At 39.3% G+C, this 20125-nt stretch overlaps 1 protein-coding gene across 2 annotated transcripts in view; it reads right to left on the reverse strand.

The window, feature by feature from the left end:
• Positions 1-20125, reverse strand: part of LOC109323448 (contactin-associated protein-like 4) — a 421861-nt gene that overhangs the window by 280798 nt on the left and 120938 nt on the right. For both annotated transcript variants that reach the window (XM_019555012.1, XM_019555011.1), the window contains exon 3: positions 15219-15412. In XM_019555012.1, coding sequence (XP_019410557.1) covers positions 15219-15412 — 194 coding nt within the window. The remainder of the gene's footprint in view (positions 1-15218; positions 15413-20125) is intronic.

The raw sequence follows: 20125 nt of genomic DNA on the forward strand, positions 1-20125 counted from the left end.
CTTGATTCCTGGAATTTTTAAGGGAGATAGTAATTAAAAATGTTAAATTGGAGCCATGTAAAGGCAAAGTATTATTACTGAAATCGGAATTTCATTTTTATTGTATCAAGGAGAATGGTTAGAATAAACAAAGGAGAAAGCTTGAATCTGGACCTACAAATGCTTACCATCTCTAAGGGACTCAAAGTATGTTCAACTCAACCAATTTTGCTCTAGTTATAATGATTAATTGGCTTTTCAAAGCCATCAAGATGCTGACTTGCTTGTACTGCAAGTCATCTGGAAACTTTCCAACAACCTATTTGTCTGCTACAGATAATGAAATGTATACACTCATATCCCAACTGCAATGACTGTTTGCATGCCCATCATAATTGATTTTCAAATATAAATATATCAGTTTTAAGCAGATGCTTCAGGAACCTGGAAAGTGTAGAACAGTGAACCCAAATTAAAAATGAGAACTAAATGTCATGTGATACTTTATGTTTCTAATCATGGCTAGCTTTTCCTGCAGTGTTTTTGGAAAACAAAACAAAACCAAAAAAAAATTTAAAATCAGCCTGGGAATAGACAAAGTAAAGTAGTAGAATTTATGTGATTTTATTCTAACTCAGCATTTATTATTACAGTAGAAACATGGGGTCACATCAAGGTTGCCTAAGGAAACAGTAAAGTAGGGTCTAAAATGAGGAATGGTTACAAAAAGGAAGACTTTTTGTCTACTTAGATTTCAACTAACTGCATAAGTTTCTGTAATATTTAGGAATCTTAAAAACTGTCACTTGCAAAGCATGCTTTGCATACCATCTTATCCAAATGGATTTTAATCTTTAAAACTATTAATCAAATATGGAAAATAAAAAAGGACTTATGGCTTTTTGTTGTCTCCTCCATGCTACACAAATGTAACTAAATGGATATTGATTTGAGAGATATATTTTTAAAGAAACCTTTAAAAGAGATAACTTGACCAAAGATGCTCTAGGTAATTGGCAGAAAAATTGTTCAGATCAGCAGTAATCTGAAAATTGTTCAGATCAGCAGTAAAGCCAGCCCTTTGAGACTGTTTTTCCCTTTATCCAATATCTCTCTGAGCCTTTAAACATACCCACATCACAGCTAACACAGTGATCTAAGTGTTCACAGAGATTGAGATTTGATTCCCAGTGCTTCTGATCATATAGAAAGTTCTGTAACTGTGATGGGAAACTATTTATTAAGTCTGATACACGTGCTTATAACTCAATTTGCTTAAATATTAAAGTAATGTAGATTTTGAATGTATACTGTATTATTATTTTTTAACCTAGTTTCCTTAGCTGCCTGAAATAGAAAAGTCCTCTACATAAAGACTGCCAGAATCTGTACATTTAAAACAAATATATCATTTCACACACACACGTGTATGTGTGTGTGTGTTTTTTATATCTATATCTATATGTCTGTGAATTGTTTTAATATTGAATCACATATCTTCTTTGAATTTTAATAAAACACTATACTATGTTCATGTGTATTAAGCTTCATTTTTTTCCATCCCTCTGCTTTGGAGCACGTTAACCTTGATGCATGCATTCATCTTTTCACATAAGTTATTTTAAACAGAGCATAAATCATTGTGACTACTAAATCAGTGTTATTAAACAGCAGTTAAACATTTAAAAATAGCAATGTGGCCAGATTGCATTTTACTCAAAGTACATGCAGAAGCCCACAAATATATTAAAAGTGTTAAGAATAGAAAACAAGACATTTTAAATAAATGTCAGAAAGTCCTAATTTACATAATGATGAATATGCATTGCATACTTTACATAACTTCTGTCATTGTCATCAATGCATTCTTCATTTCCTTATTACTCTCCTTTGGAAGTATGCGCCTTATTGCACCTGATCCCTGGCTTCCTACCCTTGAGTTTCTCATCCTGTTATACAAATCCCTATCTCTTAGGTTAGCCCTGCTTGCAGCTGCTGGGCTGCACTATGCCGCAACCCCCCTGGGGCTCCGCTTCCTCCGGAGCACCGTGCCCCTAATCCCTCTGGCATGGTGGAGCCCAGCAGCTACAAGCAGGCCGTGCTACCACTCCCCTTGCTGCAGCAGGGGAGGCAGCTGCCTGCAGCCAGATGAGAGCAGGTTGGGGCCGGCAGCCGCTGCAAGCTCAGTGGCTCCAGGTGCTTCCCAGAGCTCTGCCTGTCTCCACCCCAGCCCTGGCTGCAGTGGCCCCAGGAGCTGCCAGCGCCAGAGCATGGTGCAATTGTTCCCGGGACAGCTGCAGCAGGAGCTGGGGTGAGTGGGGACGGGCAGAGCCCTGGGGGCTTCAGAGCAGTTCCGGGGCTGCTGCAGCTGGGGCTGGGGTGAGTGCCACACCCCGTACCGCCCAGGCCTCCACTTGTCTGCACTCACCCCAGCCAGCCCTGGAGCAGCCAGCAGGGGAACCTATCCCTATTTCTTACATTATAAAGTACGTTCACTTTATGCAAATTCAATTTATGCAGTGTTCCCCAGGAACGTATGCACTGCATAAATCCAGGGAAACCTGTACTACCCTTCCCTCTAGAGCATATTCGTTTTTCTTTCCACCCGTAATTCTTTCTGGCTACTCCTCTTTCTGTCTTTGGTTTCCACGTGAAAACTTCTTGAGTTTCCACCACCATTACTTAGAGTAGGGCTGTGTAACTGCAAGCCCACTGCCCACATGCACTTGCAAAGGGTTAACACATAGCCCTGGGCTCCTGCCTAACCAGCGCTCTTCCACTACTCCTGCTGTTGCTGGGGTCTGAGGGTTTTCCTCCTCTGGCTTCCCTTCCTACCTCTGCTTCTGAGGGTGGAGCAGCATGGGCTGTGGGTGCCAGGCAGTCTCTGCAGCCTCTATAAGGAGGGTGAGGTGGTGGGGATCAAAAGTTGAACACCCTGGTTTAAAACATGGTTCACAATCTGCTCACAACTATTGGGATTTGAATACGGCAATATGCTATACCACGGCATTCAAATCCTTTGAGTCATATCTCTACAGGTCTATGGTTAGAATCCTACTGCAAGCATAATTCATGTAGTGGATTATGGGTAAAATTTTTGAAAGTGCCTTTTGTTGCATTAAAACCAATGGGTCTTAACATCCTAAAACATGTATTTGCCACTGTAAATTTTACTCCATGACCAATGACATGTGGCCACAGTCAACTCCCACACCTGAATTTCTTCCAAGTAGGGAAATGAATCAGCCTTTCAGGGTCACAAGAAATGTGGGCTCTTCTGGCCAATCCAGACTATTTAACAAAACCTGTATCAAGTTTATTATTCCCTAAAAAACTCATTGAATCATGACAAAATAAACTTCCAATTTAGGTTTTTTTAAAAATCATTCCTTTTCCTAATTCTCATGTCTGTCTTACATTTTCTACCATGAATATTCTCATGAATAATATTACTTGCTAACACGTTACTTGCTAACAAGGTATTTAGAAAGTACCTCTTAAATATCATGGAAAACTGATTTCAGACTTTGCATTTACCTTGGAAACCACATCTTAGTAGATAAACTTATCTAATTGGGTAATTGAAACATCCTTGTAACCTTTTGGTTCACTGTAAAGAGCTCAGATATTTTTTGTGTCACTGTCTTTTTGCATACAATTTACAAACAAAAAAGGTGGAAAAGAATAATTGAATGTACTGTTTATCATGAATTATTAACCTAGAGCTGTGTGGTTCTCCTAATTTCAAGTGAAATAACAGACTAAGCAAATTTTACAGCTGTCTGAGTCCACTGAAGACTTCATTAGACAACCTTTTTCACTTATGGTCAATCTTTTGTATTTCAGATGGGTTTTAGTTTCTTGCTTGGTCCCACATCAGATGTTTAAGCAAAAAATAATGAAGCCCACTTCTACTATTCACCTCTGAGTCAGCAAAAAAATGCATGTAAACTATATTAAGGGCAAAATAAAATCAAATAAAAAGACTAAATGCCTTTGATATCAATACTGAGGTGAAATGGGTGTCTTAGTTCCTGTGCTCTCTAACATCTACTTTTCATTCCTGCTTCTTCATGCATGCATGGACAGCAATGATGACATTTATCTTTGAACCAGACTAGATGGAGGCTTATTCAACATCACAAGGTTTAGAGAAAAAACCAAAATTAAATAGCTGGTTCTGAGAGACTTCCTGTTTGCAGATGATGCAGCTTTGGTCATCCACAGTGAATCTTCCCTGCAAAATCTCTTGGGTAGATTTTCTGCACCATGCAACAGTTTGGGGTTGACAATTATCTGAAGAATTTGATCATGTACCAATGCCTTACATCACTCTGGAGAGTAAATCTCTTGGTATCACTGACAGATTTTGCCACTTGGGATCTACACTCAGCAGCAGTCTTGATCTTAAGACTGAATTGACTAACAGAATCAGAAAAGCAGCTAAAAATTTCAGACTGTTACAGAAATACGCATGGAATAACAGCACACTATCAACTAAGGTGCAGATGCAAATCTATGAGACTGTCATCCCTGCCTTATGGTTCAGAAACATGGACTACATACTCTAGGCACATCAGGGGACTGAACAGCTTTCACATGCAATGCCTTTCTAAGATCCTGAAAATAAAGCGGGAAGACAAAATACTGAACACAGGAATGCATAAGACCGACACACTGGAATGCATAAGACTGACACACTTAGAAACTACTATCAAGATGACAAGATTGTGATGGCACAGCCACTTCAGGTTAATGCTAGGAGACTATACCCCAAGAATATTTTGTACAGCGAGATTTGAGATGGCTCTAGGAAGTGGGATTGCTCTCTATGGTGTTAGCACAACACATGCAAAAATGATAGGAAGTCATTCAACATCAGCATAGAAAGCTGGGAGAAGTGTGAAGAATCCTATCCAATTTGGAGGGAATATCTGACACTGAGTGCAGCTTAGCATGAAGTGGCTTTGATTCAGCAGATGTAAGGAAAGCGAGAAAGAAGGAAGCAGCGTTCTGTAAACTTGGACTTCAACTCAAACACATAGATCTGTGAAACTTGTAACAAGGCATGTCGCTCGTGAATTGGGATGGTCGGACACAAATAGATTAACTGGGCACGTGACTAGACCTCTTACACATACACCATGAGTATCAGTGGTTACCTATATATTAAGAGCAGAAAAAGAACCATTATTTCATGTCCTTTATATATTTACGATACATGATATAATATACATGTTATTTACATTTATAAATAGCATGAAGTAGTGATTCCTTTTCTGCCCTTAGTATGTCAAGGTAGACACGTTGGTTGGTCGGTCGGTCGGTCAAGAGATTTATTATCATTCATAGATACATATACAGACATATGCTTGATTAAAATTTAAGATTTGTAATAGAATGTGTGTTTTCATGTGTATGAAATATGGGGATAATTTATTTTTCATATATAAAAATAAAAGGAGGGGGTAATAAGTGTCCAACAGTCTATTCCACATTGTTACAATCATTTTCTGGAAAAAAGTCTATTTCTAAATTTGTCCTGATGATACAATAAAGTGAAACCTGTTTTGAAGATTAAAATCTTTACAGACAAACTTTAAGAGAGTGTCAAGTTCAAACTTTTTTGTGTGTGTGCGTGTGTTCCCTTCAACAATGCCTTCCCTTAAGAGCTCGCTTTTTGATCATTTCCTATGTGGCCAGATTATGTGTGTTTCATGATGCATTAAAGCATCTTGTTCCTGATGCTATTTTTATTTAATTCAATGTTAAAGTCACAATGACTTCAATGAGAATGGGAACATCTCTGATCTATTTATCTGTCTTTAAGCCTTAGAGCAATTCCCATCACTATAGGATGTGACCACTTACCATGTAAATCAGTATCAGTGGCAAAGTCTCTAGCCTAATAGAAATTACTTAGTTTTGTTATTGCCATTGCATTTTTGCTGGTCTCTCTGTTTTGATTTTTGGTGTCTTTTTTCTTATTAAATGTTTTTGTTTTGGGGAGAGTATAGAATTTTGATAGGTGATGAGGCTGACATTGAGACCAACTCTTGCTATTTTGGAAAGGCTTTTTCAAAAAGACGGTCTAAACACATAAATTTATCACAAACCAAACTATGTACTGACACAGCTTGAAAAAGATTTGTGACCAAATGCTGTTATATTCTATTTATGATTCTTGTTCTTTTCAGTTAAAAATACATACTTTGTTTAAGAGGTTACAGCATTTTTCAACTTAAGGTACAATTATTCGGCACTATTATTCTCTTCTTTTCTAAAGTCAGTGCTGAGCTTAGCAATTTATATGCTAAGTTAGAATGTGTTTATTATATTTGCTTGTCTGTTGTGCTGTGTCCTTTTGTACACAAAAATACAGATGTTTTAAAGCATGCAGGTTCATTTTGTATAATTTCTAACATACTCATTAACTTACTGAAAGGGGAAGTATAATGATTGCTGCTGAGACAGGTAAATTTTGGGTTATTTTATGCATAAGATGTACAAACTGACAAAACCTGAATGTGTTTTCTTGGGAGAATGCTCTAGATAGAGTGAGGTTAGTTCCAGTTTAGTTATTATGTATAACTTGAATTAAGTAAAGTTAATTTGGGTTAAACTGTTTCTTTTATCCTGGAAAACCAAAGCAAGATCCCATTCTAATGCTGGGTGTTCATTCCATTGCTAATATAAGCATTTTGGAATAAGGTATGCTATACCTTATTTCAGTATAATAATACATAGCAGAACTGACCTCTGTTCTGCTGAGGTCCATACAGGGAATACACCATTTCCAAAAAAAATTTAAAAAAAGCGAGAAGAGAGACATTCTATATCTGTGATCTCCCTACATGATGTACTTACTCACCAAGTATGGAGCAGATAGGAAAGGAGTCACCTAGGGGTATAGCAAAGACTGGAGGAACATTTTTAGTGCACTAAAAAGATCTGCATTATGAGTCTGGAAAGGGATCTACTAAAAAGTTATTCCATCTTGAAGCAGTATTTGCCATTTACATGGTACCAGTCTACATTAGGAAATTACATTTTTGATGTGTCCAGATCCACAAAAGTTTAGGGCTGGAAAAGATTTTGTGAGAACATCAGGTCCAGCCCCCTTGCTATGGGTAGAAAAGACTGCTGGGATCAAATAACCCCAGCAAGGTGTCTGTCCCGCCTCCTTTTGAAGACCTCCAGGGTAGGTGCCTGCACCGCCCCTACTGGGAGTCTATTCCAGAGTCTAAAACCGTGAAGAAGTGTTTCCTCATATCCAGTCTGCAACATTCTTGTAGGAGTTTATGACCATTCCTCTTGGTTTTCCCCTGGGACGCTTTGGTGAATTGTTGTTTTCCTTGTCCCTGATGCTCTCCCCTGGTATATTTGTAAGCTGCCAGCAAAACCCCCTGAAGTCTTCAATTTTCTAGGCCTTAGAATTGTCCCATGTCTGTTAGCCTTTCCTTGTATGGCTTACTCTTCAGGCCTGTAATCATATGAGTGGCTCTTCTCTGGACTTACTCAATCTTTTCCACATCCTTTTTGAAGTGTGGCACCCAGTACTGGATGCAGTACTCCAACCGTGGCCTCACCAAAACCAAGTAGAGCAGGAGAATAACTTCCTTAGTTTTGCTTGAGATGCATTAGTTGATGCATGCCAGCATATTGTTTGCTCTGCTAACTACAGCAACACACTGGTGGTTCATATTCATTTTATGGTCAATTATGACCCCCAGATCTTTTTCAGACATGGTGCTAGCTTGCATAGTAGCACCAAGCTTGTAAGTTTATTGTAGATTTTTCCTTCCCAGACGGAGCACTTTACACTTCCCGGTGTTGATCAGCATCTGGCTGTGGTCTGCCAATCTAAGTGATCTGTCTAGGTCCAGCTGGATTGTCAGCCTACCCTGATGCATGGCCTCAATCCCCCAGAGGTTAGTGTTATTGGCAAATGTTGCCAGTGTACTTTTCAACCCACAACCAGATCATTAATGAAGATGTTGAAAAGCATGGGTCCAATTACCAACCTCTGTGGGACCCCATTGGCTACCTTCTACCAGGTCAACTCAGATCTGTCTATCAATACTGTCTGGGTCTGACCCCAACAGTCCCCTAGTTTTACCTTGAGAGCCTCATGGGACACCAAGTGAAAGGCTTTCCTGAAGTCCAAGTAAATGATGTCAACCTCATCTACCTTGAGTAACCTGGTCATAGAGGGAGATGAGGTTAGTCAGACATGACCTACCTACAACAAAACCATGCTGGCTGCCATTCAGAATGTTGCCTTCTACTGGCTTATCGCATATGTACACCTTGTGAAATTTTTCAAGGATTTTTCCTGGGATTGAGCTCAGGCAGATTGGCCTGTAGTTCCCTGTGTCTTATCTCCTCCCCTTCTTGAAAATGGGCACAACATTGGCCCTATTACAGTCTTCTGGGACCTCTCCTGAGCACCAAAAATTCTCAAAGAGGTTTGGTAGCGGCCCTGTGATGACTTTAGCTAGTTCATTCAGCACTCTTGAATGGAGTTCATCCAGTCCTGCTGACTTACAGCTATCCAGCCTCTCTAGCTGTTCTTTCACCAGCTCTACAATGACTGCTGGTAGGTGATCATCCCTACTCTGACTATTCTGTGTTATACTTGCATTCAGCAGGCTATCACTCTTTGACTGGTGGAATACAGATGCAAAGTATTCATTCAGAAGTTCAGTTTTCTCCTTGGTGTCAATGATCAGATGTCCAGATGCATTAAGCAGTGATTGCCCAGAAAAGTGACATAGTGTTCCTCCACAGATATCAGGGCTTTCAGCATATACATGTGTCTACATGTCTGAGGTGAAACAGTCAATTAATTTTAAAGGGGAATGAAGGAGCATGCTGCAAAGTAATTCTGTTCAATATAGAATTTTTCCACTCCCAGTGACCCTTCTCAGGCTTCCTGCAGGAGGCAATGATTATGGTAATAGTACAGAAAGCTCCTACAAAGTTTCAGGAAAGCTTTCTGAAAAAAATGCATCACTTTATTATATAATAATACTTCATGTAAAATTTTAGCTTGTCAAATATATGAGAGAGATATTTCTCATTAAATAAACTTTCGGTAATAATTTAAGATAGGATAAAAAGAATAAGGGAAAACCTCACATGGGAAGTTGCCCCCCAGATCTATCTTATTAAATTATATTTCTGCTTGTTCTAAGAGGCACTTTTGCAGATGTGCATTTCCTCCTATGTTATAAAAAGCAACTGTGACTTCACTGCATTCTGTTGAACAGTTTTACTATTTACTGCCAGTAATTTTTATGCCTTTTCTCTGTTGGAAGTTTAGATTTGAGAAGCTATGATAACAGTAGTGATGGAAGCTGAAATAAAGCCTTAGAATGGATAAAGAATCAAATTGTTTGAAAAGCTTGAAAGTACAGGCCTTTTCACTTTCTCTCAGAAAAGGAAACTGGTACACTATAACTGGAAAGAAATTGTGTTTTCCACCCTTCATATCTTCTGATGACCCATTGCATAAAATGCATTCTTCAGTACCAAAAACTTGCTTTTGAAAATTTCTAAGGATGGAGATTCCACAGTTTTTTTAAGATCACCTGTAAAAATCCTTGACTATATGCAGTCAGAAAGATTCTCCTCATCTCCAACCTAAATCTCCCCTGATGAAGCTTGAGGCCATTGCTTCTAGGCTTTTCCCCTACAACCCACAGATAAAGCCCATTTTCCTCTGCTTTGTAATCACCTTTCATGTATTTGAAGACTGTTATCAATTCCCCTCTCAGTCTTTTCTTTGCCAACTAAATGACCCTACTTCTTTCAGCCTTTCCTTGTAAGTCTTGCCTTCCCAGGCCTTAATATTTTTTTCTTGCTCTGTGCTGGCCTCTTTCCAAACTGTCAACATCCTTCTTTATGTTTGTGGCCCAAATGGAATGCAGTACTCCAGGTAAGGCCTCACCAGTGTTGAACAGAGAGGAAGCATCACTTCCATTGATCCAGAAATACACTTCTGTTGATACAATTAATTATACCATTGACATTGTTGCCACAAGAGCACACTGTTGGCTCATATTCAGCTCATGGTCTACTGTAACTCCAGGTCCGTCCTTTTCTAGAACTGCAGTTTGTGCATGCAATTATTTTGTCCCAAGTACAGTTGCATTTCTCCTTGTTGAATCTCATATGCTTGGTTGTACACCATTTTTCCCAGTCTATTCAGGTCATTCTAGATCTTAGAATGAGATCCCTCCACTAGATTGAACTTGGTGTCATTTGCATGTTTGCTAAGTGTGCACTTGATTACATCATCCAAATCATTAATGAAGGCATTAAATAACACTAGATTCAGAACAGGCCCCTGGTGAATACCATATAATACTTCTTCCCAGCTATGCATTGAGCCATTGAAGATTACTTGTTGAGCACAATGATCCAACCATGTATGTATCCTATTTAGTTAATATAGGCTGTATTCCTTTAGCTTGTTAGTGAGGATATTGGGAGAGAGACATTGTTGAATGCCTTGCAAATTACATCTACTGCTCACTCCTCATCCAAAGAACCCATCACCTTATCATAAAAGGAAATTGGGTTGATCAGGCATGACATGCTGGCTGTTTCTGATCCCCTTATTCTTCTCTATAGATTCTTTGAAAACATACTCCATGATATTTCCAGATATTCAGGTCAGGATGACTGCCCTGTAGTTCCTTAGGTCCTCCTTGTTCCCCTTCTCAAATGTGGGCATTATAGGTGCCCTTTTCTAGTCATCACGAACCACGCTGAACCTCCAAGGAGTTCTCAAAAAGAATAGTCAATGACTCCAAAATAACCTCAACCAATTCCTTCAGTATCTAGGGCGTACCCATGTGGCCCTGCCAACCTTAAAGCATCTGGCTTCTCTAAGTAATCTCTAACCTATTTTACTACTCTGGGATGTTTGTCTCCTTTCCTATCTTTGCTACCACAGCTGTCATGCGAGTTCCTGTTAAGACTATCAGTTGATGAAGGGTCTTTCTTGTTTATATTCTCTTTTTCTCTTCTCCACATTTTTTAGAAAAAAAAGTATTGGATACAGCAAAGTTGTTGTTTAAAATAATTCTTACTCTATTTTTTTAAAAGAATATCTAATTAATGATGTTGAAGAGAGAATAAAGTGGCATGCTAATGAAAATAATCAGTGTCACTGAATAAAGAATAATTAAAATATTTTTATATGAATGTTAGTATTTGTATCAGTGGATCCACAAAAAAAATACAAAACAATATTCACCCTGGATCTAGCTAGCTAGCTAGCTATAGATATAGATAGATTTATCTGTGTGTGTGTGTGTGTGTGTGTGTGTGTGTGTGCGTGCGTGCGCGCGTGTGTGTGTGTGTGTTAGAATGGTTCAGGATAGGCAGCAGGGGTTATCTGATTTCTAAAAAGCCTGGATCTCATACATAGAGAGTTTCACAGAACATTCAGAGCAGACTGGCTGTGTAATACAAGGCCAACACAGACACATAGCCTGGGAAAGAGAGAGGCATGTACTATACTGTTGCATAACATAAGATAAGGTGGTAACAGCAAACAAGGCCCCAGAGCAGGGGGGCCTGATTCCCAGTTTTGGGGGAATAGACCAACTTAGGAGAAGACCCAGAAAGACAAAATTAGTATGTGTGCATGTGATGAGCTACGTGGACATATGACAACCACACAGACACCACCCAGTGACAGTCATGGATCGAAAGTCATCAGGAGTCATCAGATGGGAAGGAGAATACAAAAGCAGAGACTTAAAGAGTAACAAAGTGTACTTCCCTCTCTATCCCTCCCTGTCTTGCCTGTCTTGCCTGGGTCCTCCTCCTCCAGATGTACTTTGACTCTGATGACAGCCCTAGGATTTGGTAGATATATAGAACTGCTTTATTATTTGTATTGCTTGTTTTCTGTTATCACTGTGTATCAATAAATTTGCCTATTTTCAAATGGAAAGGTCGTGGCTGACCCTCTCCCCTTAAACAAGGCATCTGGGTCCTAAATTCAGAGCCAACAAAAACTACCTCCATTGTTTTATCATTCTACTCCATGTCTCCTGCAAGTTTGAAAGAATAATGAAGAAAGGTTACTACCTTCTCCAGGGTACAGATCAGATGGTTATATATATGAGCACTCATCTTTATAACCATGGTTCACTTTAGTGGCAAAAACTAAAATACAAAAGGGAAGCCTCCCAGAATATCTGAGATTATTTCTTATAAAATTTGGAAAATACAAGGGGGTTGAAAGACATGTTAAGACAAGCAGTTTTCACTGCTCAAATGTATTAACAATTTAAAAGTAAAATAAAAGAATATCTCAAATTAATCTGAGTGGAGTTAATCTCTTTTGAAGATTAACTGAATCCATTTATAAGGAACAGGTTTTGTGAAAGAATATGCATTTTTATCATTTATAACAGCTGCTTCATTTGAGAATAGCAGGTTGGTTAGAATTGTACCCAATTTCTGAGAAGATGTTAAGAATGATCTCAGGAATTATAGTTTTTTAAATGTTACTTCAGCTCCAAGAAAAAATAGTCGAAAAAATTATAAACGATAGATTTAAAGGACACTTGAGAGTACATCATAGAACATTACCCTTGGTTATCTATTAAAATGCCTCAAAGAGTTAATAAAAATACAACATAAACACAGGTTACCATAATTTCTTTCATCTTTCCAAAGTCTTTTCTTAAGGAACAACTAGTATCTGTGTAATGATAGATGAACTTTTTTATGGGTTGGAATCTAGCAGCAAAAGTATATGTTTAAGTAATCAAATGATAACAAAGAAAGGAACTGAAGGGCAGCTCTGCATGGATGAGGGACAAAAGGAGCCTTTCCATCCAAACCCATACTAGTAGTACTGGTGACCACTATTTCAGTTTTACAGGCCTAATGCCTGATCAGTAGTAATCAAAATTGCTGGAGACAGGGAGGAAGTGGACACATACCAACTTCTCTTGCAAAGAGGGTTCTTTGCTATAGAAGACAAAGTTACACTATATCAAAGAGTATTGTTTTTTCCTCTGATACAAGGAAATGCCCTTCCAAAGCACATAAAAGATATATTTTTCAGTCCTGAGGTGCAGTTACACTGGTGGCCATACCACTAAGGTAGTAAGCTTCCATCTACCTCACTGGGGTCAGTATCTTTACAGCCACAATTTGCATCCATTAGTAAAGTGACTGAGGATGTTTAGTAATAATAACCTTTAAAAGAAGAGAATAATGAAGTGTCAAATGCTTCTGGTAAGATTAATGGATTTACTATTCCTGGCAAAAGAAAATTTTCACAAAATTTAGTTGGGCTCTGTGTGTGTGTGTGTGTGTGTGTGTGTGTGTGTGTGTGTGTGTGTGTGTGTGTGTGTGTGTGTGTGTGTGATATAGATACATAAAATACACACACACTCTGAACTAAGTTACCCCTGCAAACAGTTTGTACACATTGATGAACTCAGAAGCTATTTTTTCAATCAAAGAAAAAAAAAGATAAAGCATCTTAGGCAGGTAGCCCTAAATATTTTAGAGGGGGCTGTTAAGAAAAGTACAGAAATAAAGCAGAAAATATTATAAAGAAATTCTAATTCAATTACATGCCCTCACCTTAAATACTGCATTTGAGGTTGGTCACAGTACCTGAGTAAAGTGTTACTAAAAATAGAAAAGGTCAAAAGCAACCTTATCAAGTAATTAGAGATCGAAGAGCTTCATACAAAGTTCAGAACAACTCCTTTCCAAATAAAACAATGTAAAGGTAAAGGAGTTCAACAAGAAGCAAATTCAAAAAAAATAAAGGTCAACAAAAGGTGCCCCTGAAGTTGGTAACTGCTAATCCAGACTTCTACATCACTACCCCTTTGAAATCCACTCCCTCCTCCGGTACAGTATATTAAAAGCAGTAAAACACAATTTGTTATTAAGTGTGAAGAAAGAAAATTAGATGTCTTATTTTTCAACTTGAGTAAACCTTAACAACTCTTCCTTACTATCTTTTTGTCTGTTTCTGCAATGGCAGAAGTATCTCTATTATGTTACAGAATGAACATCTTATTGCAGTGGATGAACAGTTCCTACCTCTCAGGTTTATAGAATCATTCAGACCTAAGAAAACAATATTGTAGCAGTTTATGTTAATTTAACAATTGAAGGGGTGATTCCTCCTCTACTCAGTATATGGATTAGAAACTCATTTATTTTTCTTTGTTATGAAAATACATTGTGAAGCATAAGTATGCTGCAAATTCAAAAAGAATGATAATTAGGCAACAAGTTATGCCACTGCATAATCTTATTATACCATAGATAGGGCCTTGACAATAATAGAATAGAATTAAAATTAAAAGTCAACAGAATTAAAATGCATAAAGTAGAATATATTTTGACATAGTGTTTAATTACATCAAGAAATTACTGAAGACAAAAGCTTAGAAAAATTCAAACATAGATCAGAGAGAGGACAGAAATCACAATAACAATGTTAAAAATATAGTATCACTATCAATATTCCTGCTTCAGACCATAAGGTGATACCACTCAGGATGAAGAAGAGTCCTCCCATGATCTAGAATTTCACAGTTAAGGTATTAATATGGATCTGAGACTTTAAGTATCTGTGAGATGCTGAGATTTCTTCACTTTCACTGAATGAAGTAGAAGTGGAGGGTGTTGAGCCATTCACAAGATTTATCACTAAACAGTAACTAGTGGAGAAAAGAAGCTGAAGCATCTGGAACTGCATTTTGGTTCAGAAAGGAATTAAAATAAAAGCTCTGCTTCGTCCTACCCAGTGCTTGTTTTATTTTTTAAAAGATCAGGGTTTCTATTTGTTTACAGAAAAAGCATTATGGTTAAAAGCTCCAGAGAAATAAGACAAGTAAAATACTGTATTTGTTTTGTTTTTTAACAAATTGAACACAGTAAACATAACAATGAATGACATCCACTTAACTGCATGTGGCATCACAAAAGAGATTTTGAATTATCATCTCATTCCTTGGAACAGGCCCTCTGGGCTTCTAATGGACTAACATTAAATGATTTTTAAAACTTTATCTTGTAGAAAATAAAATTACTTTTTATCTTTAACTATTAACTTAGAAAGCACTTTCAAAGTAATTATTTAAATTCCAGTGCTCTGCATTACAGGATTGGAGCAACATATGTTGCAAGTGCTTAAATTCCTCTATTGAAACTCAGCATATATCATTAAAGAAACATACCCAAATGCTTTCTTCTTGACAGTACTGCTTCCAGTTCCTTCCACTATCACTGAACATCAGGAGGTAGCTCGTTACCCAGTCTGAACTCCCATATCCACCTTGAGTAGCAACAGCAGTGATCTCAGTTCTCTCCCCAAGGTCAATCTGGAGCCATTGATATTTGTTGGACACAAGAGGAGACCAACCACCAGCTCCTTTAAGAGGAAGAAGGAAAAAAGAAATGTAGAAATTATGAATTCATAGTAGAGAACATTAAAAATAAAAGCTGTGTTGATAGTCAAATGAATTCTCTTGACAGATGTGGCACAATTAAAATATTTATTACTAACAGAGTTCAATGATAATAATCCCTCATAACTGTTTGGATGGAAGCAGTCAAACAAAACTTACTTAAGTATTGTGATTTTCACAGAATTGTAGAACATGAAGATTGGAAGGGACTTTAGGAGGTCATCTAATACAACCCCCCCCCTAAAGCAAGACCATCCCCAACTAAATCATGCCAGGCAAGGCTTTGTCTAGCTGGTTCTTAACAACCTCCAAGGATGGAGAATCCACCACCTTTCTATGTGACCTGTTCCAGTACTTTACTACCCTCCTCATGAGAAAGTCTTTCCTAATATGTAATCTAAACTTCCCTTGGTGCAACTTGACAACATTGCTCCTTGTTCTGTCATCTGCTACCACCAAGAACAGTCTATCTCCATCCTCTTTGCAATCAAACTTCAGGTAGCTGAAGATTGCTATCAATTCTCATTCTTCTCTTCTGCAGATTAAATAAACCCAGTTCCCTCAGTCTTTCCTTATAAGTAACATGCCCCTAACTACTTTTGATGCCCTCTGGTGTATTATCTCCAATCTGTCTACATCTTTTCTATAGTGGGGGGCCCAAAACTGGACACAGTACTCCAGATGTGGCCTCAGCAGTGCTGAATAGAGGGAAATAATTACTTCCCTTGAACTTCTAGCAGCGCTTCTACTAATGTAGCCCAGTATGCAGTTAGCCTTCTTGGCAACAAGGGCATTCTGTTGCCTCATATTCAACATATTGTCTACTTTAACCCCTGTGATAGAGGCAAGCATTCATGTGTGGTGCAAGCATCGGCCTGCCCCCTGTCTACGGGTCAGCCACCTGCCTCTCTCAGCTGCCATGCCTTGATGTAATAATATTGATGTAATAATTAGTGGGGAGGCTGCCCATTATATACCCCAGTATTAGGGGGCTATCCATGGATCCGTTTCAGCCCTACACCATGGCCCAAGCCTTGCAAATGCCATTTCAGGCACCCAATTTAACCATCTCCTTTGCCCACTAGCTGTGGCCCCTTCCCTGGTACCTTTGGCTTCCCTTTAAGTCCTGGCCCTGTCTCAGACCAGTTGGAACCCCAAGCTTCTCAGCTCTATATGGGCATCCCTCGTAGTGGGCCCCTGGCCCTTTTGACCCCTATCTGGGTCCTGGCCCCAGCATTGATGAGTTAGGTCCCTCAGGTTAGGTCTAAGCCTCCTGCCTCCACTCAGGGATTGGGTCCCCCATTCCTGGCTCAGGTGTTTCACAAAGCATGCCTGTCCCTGTGGGATCATTCACCACAGCAGGCTCAGTTGCTTCAAGAAGCTTACCTGGCCTTCCCTGGATTAGATGAATCTTATAACCCACTCGAGGGAGAGGGGTGGAATTAAGGCACCTCTACCCACCTTTCACCGAGGTAGTAACTTGCCTGGCATCTTCCTGGGGTTCCTGCACCACTGGGAGCTCCACCAGACCACTCACTCCCAGCAGGGTGCAGTTTTAAGTCATGCCCAGGACCAGGGCCTCCTGCCCCTACCTGTAAGATGTTCCCATGCAGTAGTTCAGTCAGGTAATGTTTCTTGCCTTCCTCTCAGCAGCAAACTTTTCTTGTTTACATAGGTGGCCAAAATTCTAAAATGGCTGCCATAATCAAACACCTGCTGACTGCTTGATCTAGCTCTTAAAGTAGCAGGTACCACTGGTGCGTTATCACAACCCCAAAATCTGCTGCCTTAGCCAGTCAGTCCTGAGTTTGTAGCAGTACATGGGATTCTTCTGTCCTAAGTACAAGACTTTACACTTGTCCTTATTGAACCTCATGAGATTGTTTTGACTCCAATCCTCCAATTTCTCTAGGTGTCTCTGAATCCTAGCCCTACCCTCCAGTGTATCTTCTACTCCCCCATCTAAAAATTTCCTGAGGGTGCACTCCATCCCATCTTCCAGATGATTAATAAAGATATTAAACAAAACCAGTCCCTGGAACAACCCCTGGGACACTCCACTTGATACTGGCTGCCAACTAGGCATTAAGCCATTGATTACTACCCTCTGAGCCTATCTAGCCAGTTTTCTATCCACCTTACAGTCCAGTCATCCATACTAACTTAGCTTGCTTGCAAGAATGTTATGGGAGACCATATTAAAAGCCTTGATGAAGTCAAGGTATATCATGTCCACTGCTCTTCCTGCATGTACAGAGATAGTCATCTCATGATAGAAGGCAATCAGGTTGATCAGGCATAACTTGCCCTTGGTGAATCAATGATGACTCTTTGTAATCACCTTTTTCTCCTCTAAATGCTTAGAGATGGATTTCTTGAGGATCCGCTCCATGATCTTTCCAGGTACTGAGGTAAAGCTGACTGTACTGTACTGCCATGGATCCTTCTCCTTCCCTTTCTTAAAGATGGGCAGTATATTTGCCCTTTTCAAACCACCCAGGACCTCCCTGATTGTCATGAGTTTTCAAATATAATGGCCAGAAGCTCTGCAATCACATTAACCAACTCCCTCAGAATCCCTGGGTGCATCCCATACAACCCCATGAACTTGTACATGTCCAGCTTTGCTAAATAATCCCTAACCTGTTCTTTTGCCACTGTTGACTGCCCACCTCCTTCCCAGACTATGCTGCCAGATGCAGTAGTCTGGGAGCTGACCTTGCCTGTGAAGACTGAGGTGAAAAAGACATTGAGTACTTTAGTCTTTTCCTCCTCATCTGTCACTAAGTTGCCTCCCCTATTCAGTAAGGAATCTACACTTTCCTTGATCTTCCTCTTGTTGCTGATATACTTTGAGAAACCCTTCTTGTCACCCTTCATATCACTCCAATTGTGATTTGGCCTTCCTGATTTTATCCATGCATGCCCAAGTAATATTGTTATATTCCTCCCTATTCATTTGCCAAATTTCCACTTTTTGTAAGCTTTCTTTTTTGTTTTAGCTCACTGAAAAGTTCCCTGCTAAGCCAAGCTGGTTTTCTGACATACTTGCTAGTCTTTCTGTGTATTTGGATTGTTTTTTTAAAGTACAGCCAACTCTCCTGGATTCCATTTCCCCTCAGACTGACCTCCCAGGAGAACCTGCCCATCAGTTCCCTGAGTGAGTCAAAGTTTGTTTTTCTGAAGTCCAGGGTCCTTACTTTTCTGCTGTCCTCCTTTCCTTTTTCTCAGGATCATGAACTCAATGATCTCACGGTCACTACTGTCCACGTTGCCAGCCACTTCCACACTCCCCATTAATTCTTCCTTGTTTCTGAACAGTAGATCAAGAAGAACACAGCCGGTAGTTGGCCTCTCCAACACTTGCACCAGGAAGTTGTCACCAACACTGTCCAAAAACTTCCTGGATTGTCTATGAACTCCTGTATTGCCCTCCCAGAAGATGTCAGAGTGATTGAAGTCTGCCATGGGAACCAAGGCCTGCAATTGAGACACTTCCACTAGCTGTATGAAGAAAGCCACATCCACCTCATCCTCCTGCTCTGGTGGTCCATAGCAGATACCCACCATGAAATCACATCTGTTGCTTTGCCCTCCAACTCTAACCCACAGACTTTTAACAGACCTGTCTCCAGTTTAATACTGGATCTCTAAGCAATCATGCAGGTCTTTTACATAAATGCAAATCCCCCTCTTCTTCTTCCCTACTTGTCTCTGTTATTCCAATCATATTGTAGTTCTATGAGCATGTGAAGACTTCCAATTCTTGCTGCTTGCATCCCAGGCTCAATGCATTTGTGTATAGATCCTTGAGGTAACTAGCCAATTATCTTATTTTGCTTCACTCTTCTTTAATCTGTCAACTTATAACACATTTGTGCTATTTTTTCAGTAGATGTCTATCCATTAATATTCTTAATTTAGAAAATTACTTAAAGCAATGGTCTTCAACCTAAATGAATAATGCTTCATGTGCTCCCATAAAGCACATATTGATAAGCCAAGTAGTAAAACAAATAGGTTTTGGGATGGAGCGGTTACATGACTTTATTAAAGCCATCAACAAAGTCAGGGGCAGAGACAGGAATACAACAAGAAGCTCTGATCCTGCAAACATGTGATTTGTCAATGGAGAATAAAATTAAGTGTTATTAAAGTTGTTATAGGATGGGGGACTAAATCCTATATGCTATCAACCTATAACTATGGCTTGGATGATATATAAACAACAATAATCTAATTTTGGTCTCAATCATTTTGTTCAATATTTTAATAGAATATTTGATTTAATCAAGGAGTTGTTTATAAATGTATCAACTAAGTCCAATTAACACTCTTTCATCTTTATGTATCAAAATCCTACATCATTTCAAAGGACCCCAATAACAGAATGTATAGAAATGAAAAACTGGATCCAAGCACTTCTTCGCTATCACCTTCCTCACTGGCCACAAGGCCAACTGCACCTTGTCATGCATCCAAAGATGCATCTCAAAGAAGTCCAGGGAGGTGATACTCCCCTTCTATGCAGCACTGATCAGGCCGCAGCTTGAGTACTGCATCCAGTTCTGGGCGCCGCACTTCAAGAGGGATGTGGACAACTTGGAGAGGGTCCAGAGGAGGGCCACTCGCATGATCAGGAGGCAGCAGGGCAGGCCCTACGAGGACAGGCTACA

Source organism: Crocodylus porosus, unplaced genomic scaffold (assembly GCF_001723895.1).
Source record: "Crocodylus porosus isolate Cpor-Errol unplaced genomic scaffold, CroPor_comp1, whole genome shotgun sequence".
Taxonomy (NCBI): Eukaryota; Metazoa; Chordata; order Crocodylia; family Crocodylidae; genus Crocodylus; species Crocodylus porosus.